General features: G+C 51.7%; 1 protein-coding gene across 1 annotated transcript; it reads left to right on the forward strand.

The window, feature by feature from the left end:
• Positions 1 to 4,824: 4,824 nt before the first annotated feature.
• Positions 4,825 to 13,857, forward strand: FAM210B (family with sequence similarity 210 member B). The gene is made up of 3 exons (XM_073607247.1): positions 4,825 to 5,189; positions 9,568 to 9,746; positions 11,058 to 13,857. Exons 1-3 carry the CDS (start codon positions 5,016 to 5,018, stop codon positions 11,272 to 11,274), a joined length of 570 nt encoding a protein of 189 aa, XP_073463348.1. The 5' UTR covers positions 4,825 to 5,015; the 3' UTR covers positions 11,275 to 13,857.
• The last annotated feature ends 459 nt before the right edge of the window (positions 13,858 to 14,316 follow it).

The raw sequence follows: 14,316 nt of genomic DNA on the forward strand, positions 1-14,316 counted from the left end.
ATTGAGCAGGTCTTTCAAAAATCCCTGTGATTCTTTTGCCACCATTTTGTCTAAGCATTTCTGACACAGGGGCTTTTTCCAATCTGGGGAAAGCCTGTGGCTGCATGAGGCACATGTTTTGCCTTTAGCCTTCCTTTCCTCAGGGGTCTTTGCCTGCAAGCGAGCATAGAGAACAAAAAAAAAACCCCGTGAGTTTAGGTGGTCAAGGGAACTGCCTGTAGATAGGCAGTAAAGAGGTTAAGACAGAGATAATTCAAGAATATTCTGGCTTACCTTGGAGCTGTCCTGATTTGCAGGATCTGCAGGGCAGGGTGGGGAAGCGTCAGACATGATCAGCCACCAGGATCCTCTGCTTAGAGGCCTTTTTATCTGCTTCCTGCATAAGCTCCGGCCCCGCCCCCGGCTGACCCCGTGCAGGTTGGTGGACACACCTGCACATGCCGCTGTATTGTAGAGTAACTGTGCTGGTAGTGAAGGGTAGCATTGAACAAATTTGCTATTTGTATTCTGTTTTCTTTCTCTTTTTTTTTTTTTTTTTTTTAAACTTCCCGCCCCTAGGTGTCCCTGCTCTATCTCCGCAGTAGATAGACTACGGGAAAATGGCCGCCAACCCGGAAGCGGAACTTCCTCGGCGCCATCTTGGTACACCCCCGACTTCCTGTAGCGGCCTGTGGCGGTGAGGACGCTGCTGCGCCGCCCGGAGAGCGGCGGATTCGTTTGGGGGGACAGCCGCAGCCACCAGGGACCTAATTTAGAAGATGCAAACCCCTCCCTGCTAGACCCTCTGCTGCTGAGGTTTTCGGCAGCGGTCGGCGGCAGCGGTCGGCGGGGGGGGGGGGCGCCCATCTATGCATGTATCCATCCCCCCTGGCGGGCTCCAGATTCTGCAGAAAGCCAGAGGGGGGTGCTTGCGGAAGCATACACAGGCCTAAACAGCGGCATGGGGTGGGGATGACAGAGTCCTCCTGCAGCCTGGGGGGATGATTGCAGACCCCTCAGTAGGGGCGAAATCTCAGGCTTTGAGCAATGTTGCCCAGTGCTGCGCCTGCTCGCCCTCCCAAAGCCCCTTGGGCTGTATGGGATGCTGGCAGGGGGTCTCCTGCAACAAGCACAGAGACAGGTGAAAATAAAATAACAAACGTTCTTGCAGCTCCTGTGGGTCCGGAGGAAACACAAACAACTGAGGCACACAGGTAAGAGTGTGAAATTTATAATGGTGGACTAATGTGTTTCCTGTTTTAGGGAGGAGGAGCCTATCTCTCGGATGCTGCCCTGGAAGACGATTCGAGAAAAAAGACACAAGTCCATCAAGTCCAACCTATGTGTGTGATTATGTGACAGTATTACATTGTACATCCCTGTATGTTGTGGTCATTCAGGTGCTTATCTAATAGTTTTTTTAAACTATCGATGCCCCCCGCTGAGACCACCGCCTGTGGAAGGGAATTCCACATCCACCCACTTTTATAGTAAAGAATCCTCTGCGTAGTTTAAGGTTGAATGTCTTTTCTTCTAATTTTAAAGAGTGGCCACAAGTCTTGTTACACTCCCTTCCGCAAAAAAGTTTTATCCCTATTGTGGGGTCACCAGTCCGGTATTTATAAATCATATCCCCTCTCAAGCGTCTCTTCTCCAGAGAAAATAAGTTCAGTGCTCACAATCTTTCCTCATAACTACTATCCTCCAGACCTTTTATTAGCTTAGTTGCCCTTCTTTGTACTCGCTCCATTTCCAGTATATCCTTCCTGAGGACTGGTGCCCAGAACTGGACAGCATACTCCAGGTGCAGCCGGACCAGAGTCTTGTAGAGTGGGAGAATTATCGTTTTATTTCTGGAATTAATCCCCTTTTTAATGCCAATATTCTGTTTGCTTTGTTAGCAGCAGCTTGGCATTGCATGCCATTACTGAGCCTATCATCTACTAGAACCCCCAGGTCCTTTTCCATCCTAGATTCCCCCAGAGGTTCTCCCCCCAGTGTATAGATTACATTCATATTTTTGCCACCCAAATGCATTATTTTACATTAAACCTCATTTGCCATGTAGTCGCCCACCCCATTAATTTGTTCAGATCCTTTTGCAAGGTTTCCACATCTTGCGGAGAAGTTATTGCCCTGCTTAGCTTAGTATCATCCGCAAATACAGAGATTGAACTGTTTATCCCATCCTCCAGGTCATTTATGAACAAAATACATAGGATTGGTCCCAGCACAGAACCCTGGGGAACCCCACTACCCACCCCTGACCATTCTAAGTACTCCCCATTTATCACCACCCTCTGAACTCGCTCATGTAGCCAGTTTTAAATCCATGTCCTCCCCCTATGGTCCATGCAGACGGACCTTATTTTGTACAGTAAACGTTTATGGGGAACTGTGTCAAATGCTTTTGCAAAGTCCAGATACACCACGTCTACGGGCCTTCCTTTATCTAGATGGCAACTCACCTCCTCATAAAGGTTAATAGATTGGTTTGGCAAGAACGATTCTTCATGAATCCATGCTGATTACTGCTAATGATACCATTCTCATTACTAAAATCTTGTATATAGTCCCTTATCATCCCCTCCAAGAGCTTGCATACTATTGATGTTAGGCTAAATGGTCTGTAATTCCCAGGGATGTAATTTGGGCCCTTGTCGAAGAAACACCCTGGGTTCTTGTGGAAGGAACACCCTGGAGGATGAAGGAATGGTATCATGAAGGAGGAGATGGAGGGAGGAGGGAAAGTGTCATGGAGGAGATGGAGGGATAGTATGGAGGAGGAGGAGGAGATGGGGGGATGATATCATGGAGGGAGAAGGGGAGATAGAGGGAAGGTGTCAAGGAGGAGGAGGAGATGGAGGGATGATATCATGGTGGAGGGAAGAGGAGGAGATGGAGGGATGGTATCATGGAGGAGGAGGAGATGGAGGGAGGAGAGATGTATCATGGAGGAGGAGGAGATGGAGGGAGGAGGGAAGGTGTCATAGAGGAGGAAGAGATGGAGGGAGGAGAAGTGGTATCATGGAGGAGGAAGAGATGGAGGGAGGAGGGATGGTATCATGGAGGAGGAGGAGATGGAGGGAGATGGACAGGTGGTATCATGGAGGCGGAGGAGATGGACAGATGGTATCATAGAGGAGGAGGAGATGGAGGGAGGAGGGATGGTATCATGGAGGAGAAGATGGAGGAGGGGGGAGATGGAGGAGGAATGGTGTCATGGAGTAGGAGGAGGAGATGGAGGTGTCATGAAGGAGGAGATGGAGGAGGGGGAGATGGAGGAGGGATGGTGTCATAGAGGAGGAGGAGGAGGGATGGTGTCATGGAGAAGGAGGATATGATGGAGGAGGGATGGTATCATGGAGATGGAGGAGGAGGAGATGAAGGAGGAGATGGTGTCATAGAGGAGGAGGGATGGTGTCATGGAGGAGGAGATGGAGGAGGGATGGTGTCATGGAGGAGGAGGAGGATGAGATGGAGGTGTCATGAAGGAGGAGATGGAGGAGGGGGAGATGAAGGAGGGATGGTATCATGGAGGAGGAGGAGATGGTGTCATGGAGGAGATGGAGGAGGGATGGTGTCATAGAGGTGGAGGAGGAGATGGAGGATGGATGGTGTTATGGAGGAGGGATGGTGTCGTAGAGGTGGAGGAGGAGATGGAGGATGGATGGTGTTATGGAGGAGGGATGGTGTCATAGAGGTGGAGGAGGAGATGGAGGATGGATGGTGTTATGGAGGAGATGGAGGAGGGATGGTGTCATAGAGGTGAAGGACTAGATAGAGGATGGATGGTGTTATGGAAGAGGAGGAGGAAGAGATGGTGTCATGGAGGAGGAGGAGGAGGAGATGGTGTCATGGAGGAGGAGATGGAGGAGGAGGAGGAGGAAGAGATGGTGTCATGGAGGAGGAGGAGATGATGGAGGAGGGATGGTATCATGGAGATGGAGGAGGAGGAGATGAAGGAGGAGATGATGTCATAGAGGAGGAGGAGGAGGAGGGTTGGAGGAGGAGGAGATGATGGAGGAGAGATGGTATCATGGAGATGGAGGAGGAGGAGATGAAGGTGGAGATGGTGTCATAGAAGAGGAGGAGGAGGAGATGATGGTGGAGGAGGGATGGTATCATAGAGATAGAGGAGGAGGGATGGTATCATGGAGATGAAGGGGGAGATGGTGTCATAGAGGAGGAGGGGGAGGGTTGGAGGAGGAGGAGATGATGGAGGAGGAGGGATGGTATCATGGAGATGGAGGAAGAGGAGATGAAGGAGGAGATGATGTCATAGAGGTGTAGGAGGAGATAGAGGATGGATGGTGTTATGGAGGAGGAGGAAGAGATGGTGTCATGGAGGAGGAGGAGGAGATGATGGAGGAGGGATGGTATCATGGAGATGGAGGAGGATAAGATGAAGGAGGAGATGGTGTCATAGAGGAAGAGGAGGGATGGAGGAGGGGTGGTGTTATGGAGGAGGAGGAGATGGAGGAGGAAGAGACGGTGTCATAGAGGAGGAGGAGATGGAGGAGGAAGAGACGGTGTCATAGAGGAGGAGGAGATGATGGAGGCGGGATGGTGCCATAGAGGAGGAGGAGATGAAGGAAGAGGAGGAATGGTGTCATAGAGGAGGAGGAGATGGTGTCATGGAGGAGGAGGAGATGATGGAGGAGGGATGGTATCATGGAGATGGAGGAGGATAAGATGAAGGAGGAGATGGTGTCATAGAGGAAGAGGAGGGATGGAGGAGGAAGAGACGGTGTCATAGAGGAGGAGGAGATGATGGAGGCGGGATGGTGCCATAGAGGAGGAGGAGGAGATGATGGAGGAGGAGGAGATGAAGGAAGAGGAGGGATGGTGTCATAGAGGAGGAGGAGGAGATGGAGGAGCGATGGTGTCATGGAGGAGGAGGAGATGAAGGAGGGATGGTATCATGATGGAGGAGGAGGAGATGATGGAGGAGGAGGAGACCTGTCGGTCCTGTGACCGGCTGATATCCGGCATGGTTGTATTGTCGGCCTCCATCACACAGTTCAGTGACCGTCATGTCCGCCCTCCTTCTCCCCGCTCGGATGTGCCGCGGTTGGGCCTTGCGGGGTAGCCGGGTGCTGTGTGCGGGCGGTGTGCGGCTGCAGTGTGTAGGAAAGGTCGGTGATATGCGGCCTACCCCGGAGAGCTCGGTGTACACAGCCCGGGGCCCCGCCAGGCTGATCTCACAGGTGAGAAGGGAGGGAGGTGACAGGTGATGTGGGGAGAAGGTGGAAATAGACGCGGCCATGAAGTGCACCTGTCAGGAGGACAGACATCAGACATGTCATCTCCCGGAGCTCCTCCATAGATCTGATGAGGATCCCACACACCGCTCTCCATGTTAGATGTTGTTGTGGGGGGGATGTGTGCAGTGTTGTTGTTGTTGGGGGGGAGATGTGTGCAGTGTTGTTGTTGTTGTGGGGGAGATGTGTGCAGTGTTGTTGTTGTTGGGGGGGAGATGTGTGCAGTGTTGTTGTTGTTGTGGGGGGGATGTGTGCAGTGTTGTTGTTGTTGGGGGGGAGATGTGTGCAGTGTTGTTGTTGTGGGGGGGATGTGTGCAGTGTTGTTGTTGTTGTGGGGGAGATGTGTGCAGTGTTGTTGTTGTTGTGGGGGAGATGTGTGCAGTGTTGTTGTTGGGGGGGGGGGATGTGTGCAGTGTTGTTGTTGGGGGGGGGGAGATGTGTGCAGTGTTGTTGTTGTTGTGGGGGGGATGTGTGCAGTGTTGTTGTTGTTGTGGGGGAGATGTGTGCAGTGTTGTTGTTGTTGTGGGGGAGATGTGTGCAGTGTTGTTGTTGTTGTGGGGGGGATGTGTGCAGTGTTGTTGTTGTTGTGGGGGGGATGTGTGCAGTGTTGTTGTTGTTGTGGGGGGGATGTGTGCAGTGTTGTTGTTGTTGTGGGGGGGGGGGATGTGTGCAGTGTTGTTGTTGTGGGGGAGGGGGATGTGTGCAGTGTTGTTGTTGTGGGGGAGGGGGATGTGTGCAGTGTTGTTGTTGTGGGGGAGGGGGATGTGTGCAGTGTTGTTGTTGTGGGGGAGGGGGATGTGTGCAGTGTTGTTGTTGTGGGGGAGGGGGATGTGTGCAGTGTTGTTGTTGTGGGGGAGGGGGATGTGTGCAGTGTTGTTGTTGTGGGGGAGGGGGATGTGTGCAGTGTTGTTGTTGTGGGGGAGGGGGATGTGTGCAGTGTTGTTGTTGGGGGGGGAGATGTGTGCAGTGTTGTTGTTGGGGGGGGAGATGTGTGCAGTGTTGTTGTTGGGGGGGGGAGATGTGTGCAGTGTTGTTGGGGGGGGGGGGGAGATGTGTGCAGTGTTGTTGGGGGGGGGGGGAGATGTGTGCAGTGTTGTTGTTGGGGGGGGGAGATGTGTGCAGTGTTGTTGTTGGGGGGGGGGGAGATGTGTGCAGTGTTGTTGTTGTTGGGGGGGAGATGTGTGCAGTGTTGTTGTTGGGGGGGGGGGGAGATGTGTGCAGTGTTGTTGTTGGGGGGGAGATGTGTGCAGTGTTGTTGTTGGGGGGGGAGATGTGTGCAGTGTTGTTGTTGGGGGGGGAGATGTGTGCAGTGTTGTTGTTGGGGGGGGAGATGTGTGCAGTGTTGTTGTTGGGGGGGAGATGTGTGCAGTGTTGTTGTTGGGGGGGGGGAGATGTGTGCAGTGTTGTTGTTGGGGGGGGGAGATGTGTGCAGTGTTGTTGTTGGGGGGGGGGAGATGTGTGCAGTGTTGTTGTTGGGGGGGGGAGATGTGTGCAGTGTTGTTGTTGGGGGGGGGATGTGTGCAGTGTTGTTGTTGGGGGGGGGGATGTGTGCAGTGTTGTTGTTGGGGGGGGGGAGATGTGTGCAGTGTTGTTGTTGGGGGGGGGGGGATGTGTGCAGTGTTGTTGTTGGGGGGGGGGGGGGATGTGTGCAGTGTTGTTGGGGGGGGGGGAATGTGTGCAGTGTTGTTGTTGGGGGGGGGGGGAGATGTGTGCAGTGTTGTTGTTGGGGGGGGGAGATGTGTGCAGTGTTGTTGTTGGGGGGGGGGAGAGATGTGTGCAGTGTTGTTGTTGGGGGGGGGAGATGTGTGCAGTGTTGTTGTTGGGGGGGGGGAGATGTGTGCAGTGTTGTTGTTGGGGGGGGGGGAGATGTGTGCAGTGTTGTTGTTGGGGGGGGGGAGATGTGTGCAGTGTTGTTGTTGGGGGGGGAGATGTGTGCAGTGTTGTTGTTGGGGGGGGGAGATGTGTGCAGTGTTGTTGTTGGGGGGGGGGAGATGTGTGCAGTGTTGTTGTTGGGGGGGGGAGATGTGTGCAGTGTTGTTGTTGGGGGGGGGGAGATGTGTGCAGTGTTGTTGTTGGGGGGGGGGGAGATGTGTGCAGTGTTGTTGTTGGGGGGGGGAGATGTGTGCAGTGTTGTTGTTGGGGGGGGGAGATGTGTGCAGTGTTGTTGTTGGGGGGGGGGAGATGTGTGCAGTGTTGTTGTTGGGGGGGGGGAGATGTGTGCAGTGTTGTTGTTGGGGGGGGGGAGATGTGTGCAGTGTTGTTGTTGGGGGGGGGAGATGTGTGCAGTGTTGTTGTTGGGGGGGGGAGATGTGTGCAGTGTTGTTGTTGGGGGGGGGGGAGATGTGTGCAGTGTTGTTGTTGGGGGGGGAGATGTGTGCAGTGTTGTTGTTGGGGGGGGAGATGTGTGCAGTGTTGTTGTTGGGGGGGGAGATGTGTGCAGTGTTGTTGTTGGGGGGGGAGATGTGTGCAGTGTTGTTGTTGGGGGGGGAGATGTGTGCAGTGTTGTTGGGGGGGGAGATGTGTGCAGTGTTGTTGGGGGGGGGGGGGATGTGTGCAGTGTTGTTGGGGGGGGGGGGGGGGAATGATTGGCATTGATTACCCACTGTGTCTATTCATAACTGAAGCATAGTAACATGTTTAATACGCTTCAGTGTGTGAATGAAGAGGAGCCTCTGTACAGAGTGTTGTCTGTCCATTCACTGTCCAGTGTGGCTCAGGCTGTAGATATAGGGATAGAGGACTCTGTGTCCCGTTCTCTGTCCCAAACACATCAGATATTAGGGGTCTGTTTTACACCCCTGATATTTCCCCAAAGCTCCTCCCAACAGCATTGTGAGGGGAAAAAAAAAATTAAAAATTTGTAACAAATAATTTAAATTGTAAAAAAAAAAAAAAAGTTTCAATTGTAAAAAAAATCAGTTGTAGACTAAAAAAATGTAAAGTGTTAAATTAAATTGTAGAATAAAAAATTGTAAAAATTAAATTGTTAAAAAAAAAAAAATGTTTAATTGTAAAAAAAAGTGATCGGATGGGGCTGTGTGTGGGGGAGTCTGTGGTGGTGGATATGAAGGAGATTGTACAATGGGATTGTGCTGTGTGTGTTATTGGCGCCCCCTCCCCTGTATTAGGTGGAACGTTTCTTGTGTCTTTATCTGCAGTGCAGACGCTGTGTGTCCTTCCACCACCAGATATCTCCCCGACCATCTGCTCCTCCACCCTGATCAGCATTTCACCACATCTCTCCAACGCAAGGAATATGCGTATGCCGCCATGTGATCAGAGCGCTCTGTGCGTGTTCTGCTCTGTACAATTCACATGTACCAGTGTGCATTGTCTGTATTACAAGGCAGCACATTTTGTTTACTTTTTTTTTCTGTAAAAACTTTATTTAAAAAAAAAAAAAAAAAACGATAACGCGCAGTAATGCGTTGACATACAAGGGGAGTGCAAAATATGGTGCAGCTGTGCGATCGGCTTCTAACTTCAGCTTCTTCAATTAACCACGTGACCTCCGAAAGTTTTACCCCCCCCCCCTCGTGACCAGACCATTTTTTGCGATATGGCACTGCGTTACTTTAAGTGAAGATTGCGCGGTCGTGCGACGTTGTACCCAAATAAAATTGATGCCCCCCATCCCCCACAAATAGAGCTTTCTTTTGGTGGTATAATATAGGAATAAACCTCGAGGTTGGGATTGTAAAGGGGATTTTGAAAAAAAAAGAAAAATTGTATTTAAAAAAAATCTCTAATTTCCATTATAAATATAATTGATAAAAGGACTATCCTCGATACATAAGAATGTTATTATTGCTGGAGATGTAAACACAGCTGTACCTGTGAACAGGCAGGTAAGTATTTTAGTGAGAGGTCTGTTCAGTTTTTTTTTTTTTTAGTTTTTTGCATTTATTTTAAATATATTTAAAGAGGATGTCCAGCCTAAATTGGTGTTGCTGTTGAGGGCAGAGTTGGCACACCTATCATCAGGTTTCATCATCCCCCTGCTGAGATATTCCTTCCTGTCCAATAGGAAGTGAGAGGAAATCCCAACAGGTGACACCAGTGGTAGATTTCCCCTCACTTCCTGTTCTGGTGACAACGGAAGAATGTTGAATATCCCTTCACTTTCAGTGGTCACCAGTGTTAATCTCCACCAGTGGGGGGGGGGGGGGGGGGCGTCAATGATGGCAATGTAAACCTGCCAGGGGTTCCAACCACCCTTCCTCACGCCACCCAGAACTTTTATATTTACCGGCGACCTTGCTCATTCATGGAGACAGTCTCACGCAAGTCGCTGCACTTCTCTTCATTACTTTTCCCTTTACAGGGCCCTGCCGAACCAGCCGCCAAGGAGGCCGCCAGCGATGCCGCAGCCAGCGGCGGAGAGAAGCCGAATAAAACGCAGCAGCTGAAGCGCGTCTTCAAGGAATACGGGGGAGTGGCGGTGACCTTCCATGTGGGGATATCGCTGGTGTCATTGGGGATATTTTACGCTCTGGTGTCCAGGTGAGAACTGGTTAATTATGGGATTAATATTGTAGTTGCAATGTGTACAGCTTGTCCATGCTGAGCCTCCATGATGGCAGCAACTGAAATCCAATGAATGAAAGGGGGTGGGCCAGGGACAGTCAGGCTGGGCAGGAGGAGAAGGTCTGGAAGAGGTCTATGTTCTTCTGAATGCTGGGGGTGGGCCAGGGACAGTCAGGCTGGGCAGGAGGAGAAGGTCTGGAAGAGGTCTATGTTCTGAATGCTGGGGGTGGGCCAGGGACAGTCAGGCTGGGCAGGAGGAGAAGGTCTGGAAGAGGACTATGTTCTCCTGAATGCTGGGGGTGGGCCAGGGACAGTCAGGCTGGGCAGGAGGAGAAGGTCTGAAAGAGGTCTATGTTCTCTGGGGGTGGGCCAGGGACAGTCAGGCTGGGCAGGAGGAGAAGGTCTGGAAGAGGTCTATGTTCTCCTGAATGCTGGGGGTGGGCCAGGGACAGTCAGGCTGGGCAGGAGGAGAAGGTCTGAAAGAGGTCTATGTTCTCTGGGGGTGGGCCAGGGACAGTCAGGCTGGGCAGGAGGAGAAGGTCTGGAAGAGGTCTATGTTCTCCTGAATGCTGGGGGTGGGCCAGGGACAGTCAGGCTGGGCAGGAGGAGAAGGTCTGAAAGAGGTCTATGTTCTCTGGGGGTGGGCCAGGGACAGTCAGGCTGGGCAGGAGGAGAAGGTCTGGAAGAGGTCTATGTTCTCCTGAATGCTGGGGGTGGGCCAGGGACAGTCAGGCTGGGCAGGAGGAGAAGGTCTGGAAGAGGTCTATGTTCTCCTGAATTCTGGCGGTGGGCCAGGGACAGTCAGGCTGGGCAGGAGGAGAAGGTCTGGAAGAGGTCTATGTTCTCCTGAATTCTGGCGGTGGGCCAGGGACAATTAGGCTGTGCAGGAGGAGGAGGGGTTCTGGATGTCTATGTTCTCCTGAATTCTGAGGGTGGGCAGGAGGAGGAGTTCTGGATGTCTATGTTCTCCTGAATTCTGAGGGTGGGCCTTGCATGCTGCTTGTCCTTGATCAGAATCGAGCCTTGCCATGGTGCAGAAAAGCTGGCCACCATTACCATGGCGGTGAATGATGCCATGCGTCCTGGCCCTGAAACACCATTGGTTGTTATGGTGCTGGCGGTAGGCCCACACACAGCATGGCATTTCATGACAATGATTCAAGGCAAGCTAGGTCCTGTGCTCACGACACCCCATAGTTTACAAAAACTGGTATGGATATAGGTAAGGGGAAGCCTCCTAAGGTCCCACTCCTCATCTTTTCTTTTTTTTTTTCCCCCCCTTTACAGCGGTCTGGATGTCCCCGCGCTTCTCCTCAAAGTTGGCTTCAGTGAAGCTCTGGTCCAATCCAAGATGGCGGCGGGCACTAGCACCTTCGTTTTGGCCTACGCTATCCATAAACTGTTCGCTCCCGTGCGGATGAGCATCACCGTGGTGTCCGTCCCCTTCCTGGTCCGCTACTTCAGGAGAATCGGATTCTTCAAGCCGCCTCCCCCTCGCGCTTAGCGGGATCCTGCCACGACGACTCAGGCTGCTTCCTCGGGGACCTGGAACTTGGCGCCGGAGACGATAACAATGGCGGGTCGCTAGTGACCAGGATCCGAATTATACTTGAAATGAGAGTCATACCAACGTGCACTGGAGGGGGAGGGGGGGTGGCTAGTATGTATTGTGGCTCTTACCTGATACAGCTGAGGATTCCATCCCCTGCTAGGCTTGGCCACTTTATGTTAATGAATTAAAGAGAACCTGTCATTACTGCTCTTCCCTTCATCCCCTGCTAGGCTTGGCCAACTTATTCTAGTGAATTAAAGAGAACCTGTCATTGTGGCTCTTACCTGATACAGCTGAGGATTCCATCCCCTGCTAGGCTTGGCCACTTTATGTTAATGAATTAAAGAGAACCTGTCATTACGGCTCTTCCCTCCATCCCCTGCTAGGCTTGGCCTTGGCCAACTTATTCTAGTGAATTAAAGAGAACCTGTCATAACGACAGTTTTAAAGCAGGGGGTAGGCAACCTGGGGGCCCTCCAGCTGTTGCAGAACTACAAGTCCCATCATGCCTCTGGGAGGAATTGTAACTGCCAGCCTTGCAATGCCTCATGGGAAATTTAGTTCCACAACAGCTGGAGGGCCCCAGGATACCTACCCCTGCATTAAAGTCTAACTGAAGGCAACACTTTTAGACATAAAGTGGCGAGGGGTGTATACTAGACATGTGCAATTCGCTTCGTTTTGCAGTTCCACTTGAAGTCGCATAGATTGGAACACGGTGCCTTTGGAATCGATGGGCTGTGATTCGTTATGGACTTCGTGTGTCCACCAGTGGAAACCGAGTTTTGAATCTCCCTAACGGGGACACAGACAGCAGTACAAACCTGACAGAGGTTCCAATCCCTCTCCACTCTATCTAAAGCCAAATAAAGTGTTGGCTTTAGTTATATGGAAAATGAAATACCTTTCCTGGTGCCTATCCATGGCAGCATACACATGGGTGGGGGCACCAGGAAATAAGAGTGTGGATACAGAGAGAGGAGCTCACAGCGACTTCACTTGCTGCATGATTGTTCCAGGAAATATTGAAGAAGGGAGGTTGCCATTGCCCAGCACTGCTTATGCCCTGGCTGTGAATACAGGTATACAGAAAAGGAGCTACTTATCAATGGTACCCCCCACCTTTTTGACTCATGACAGGGTCACTTTAACTCTTGAAGGGGCGATGTCACTTTGCACATTCAGAGCCAAGGGCCATCCAGCTTTCCCATGGATAGGGTTCAGGACCTACTACTAGGATCCCCCCCCCCCATTCTAGAAATCTTTACCTAAAGCTCCTGTTAATTAAAAAAGTGTTGCTGGCTCAGCAGGCATTCATTAGTGCTTTACAGGCAGGGAACGCAGTCTGCATACAACTGAATGCCTCCAGGAGTGACGTGAGTCAGGTCCAATCCTCTAGCTGCTGCTGAGCAATTGATTGACACACATAGATGAGCTTTCTCTGCACTCATCACTTTGGTTAAGCTTCTGAGCTGAACATTTGGGGGGGGGTCCAATCATCTGCTCAGATGTCTTCACCTCTACAAAGCTTCCATCTCTGAAGTGCTTCTACTCTCCTATGGGTGCTCATCAGAGACTGCTAGCTATGGCCCTCAATCTCCCACTGAGCTGGAGATCAGCAGAGCTGGGGATTACCACTGAGCAGGAGGAGCAGCAGAGCTGGGGATTACTACTGAGCGGGAGATCAGCAAAGCTGGGGGTTACTACTGAGAGGGAGATCAGCAAAGCTGGGGATTACTGCTGAGCGGGAGATCAGCAGAGCTGGGGGTTACCGCTGAACGGGAGATCAGCAGAGCTGGGGGTTACCGCTGAACGGGAGATCAGCAGAGCTGGGGGTTACCGCTGAACGGGAGATCAGCAGAGCTGGGGGTTACCGCTGAAGGGGAGATCAGCAAAGCTGGGGGTTACCACTGAGCGGGACATCAGCAAAGCTGGGGGTTACCACTGAGCGGGACATCAGCAAAGCTGGGGGTTACCACTGAGCGGGACATCAGCAAAGCTGGGGGTTACCACTGAGCGGGACATCAGCAAAGCTGGGGGTTACCACTGAGCGGGACATCAGCAAAGCTGGGGGTTACCACTGAGCGGGACATCAGCAAAGCTGGGGGTTACCACTGAGCCGGAGATCAGCAGAGCTGGGGGTTACCACTGAGCGGGAGATCAGCAGAGCTGGGGGTTACCACTGAGCGGGAGATCAGCAGAGCTGGGGGTGCATTGAGCACAGTCTCAGCTGCCCCTGGACACGGATGTCTGGCATGTGGGTGATAAAGCCCACCCTCTTGTGGTGATAAGAGGTTAAAGCAGTTTTTGTTTTCGAAAATTTATTTTTGTGATTTATTTTAACAAGTGAAACCAAAAAGGAAACCTATAGATTTGTAGAACGTGATATAGAATGGAATATTTTCTCTAAGTGTGAAGATTTACTTTGTATATAAAGAGTTTCTCAGGACGCCGACACTCACGAGTCACACGGGAGCTCCGTGTCGGTTTTGCCTCCCTGTACGGTGACGATGCCGAATAAACTTCTGATCTGTATCTGTCTGATTCTGCTGCAGTCTTGTGTCCTCACAACACATCAGCCTATCCTATACATACACTATATTACCAGAAGTATTGGGACGCCTGACTTTTCATGCACATTGACTTTAAATGCAGAGCTGGGGGACTGGAGCAGGAGAAACTAGCAGATGTCACATTTGATACGCAGCATGGGAGCAATATAGCAGGAGGTGAGCGGGGACCGGAGAGAGAGGATCAGAAAACCAGAGGATCAGCAAGGCTGGGGGTTACTACTAAGTGGGGGATCAGCAGAGCTGGGGGTTACCACTGAGCGGGAGATCAGCAGAGGTGGGGGTTACCACTGCGTGGAAGATCAGCAGAGCTTGGGGTTACTACTGAGCGGGGGATCAGCACAGCTGGAGGTTTCTACTGAGCGGGACATCAGCAGAGCTGGGGCTTTCTACTGAGTGGGAGATCAGCAGAGCTGGAAGTAAT

This window comes from Aquarana catesbeiana, linkage group LG12 (assembly GCF_042186555.1).
Source record: "Aquarana catesbeiana isolate 2022-GZ linkage group LG12, ASM4218655v1, whole genome shotgun sequence".
NCBI classification, from domain to species: domain Eukaryota; kingdom Metazoa; phylum Chordata; class Amphibia; order Anura; family Ranidae; genus Aquarana; species Aquarana catesbeiana.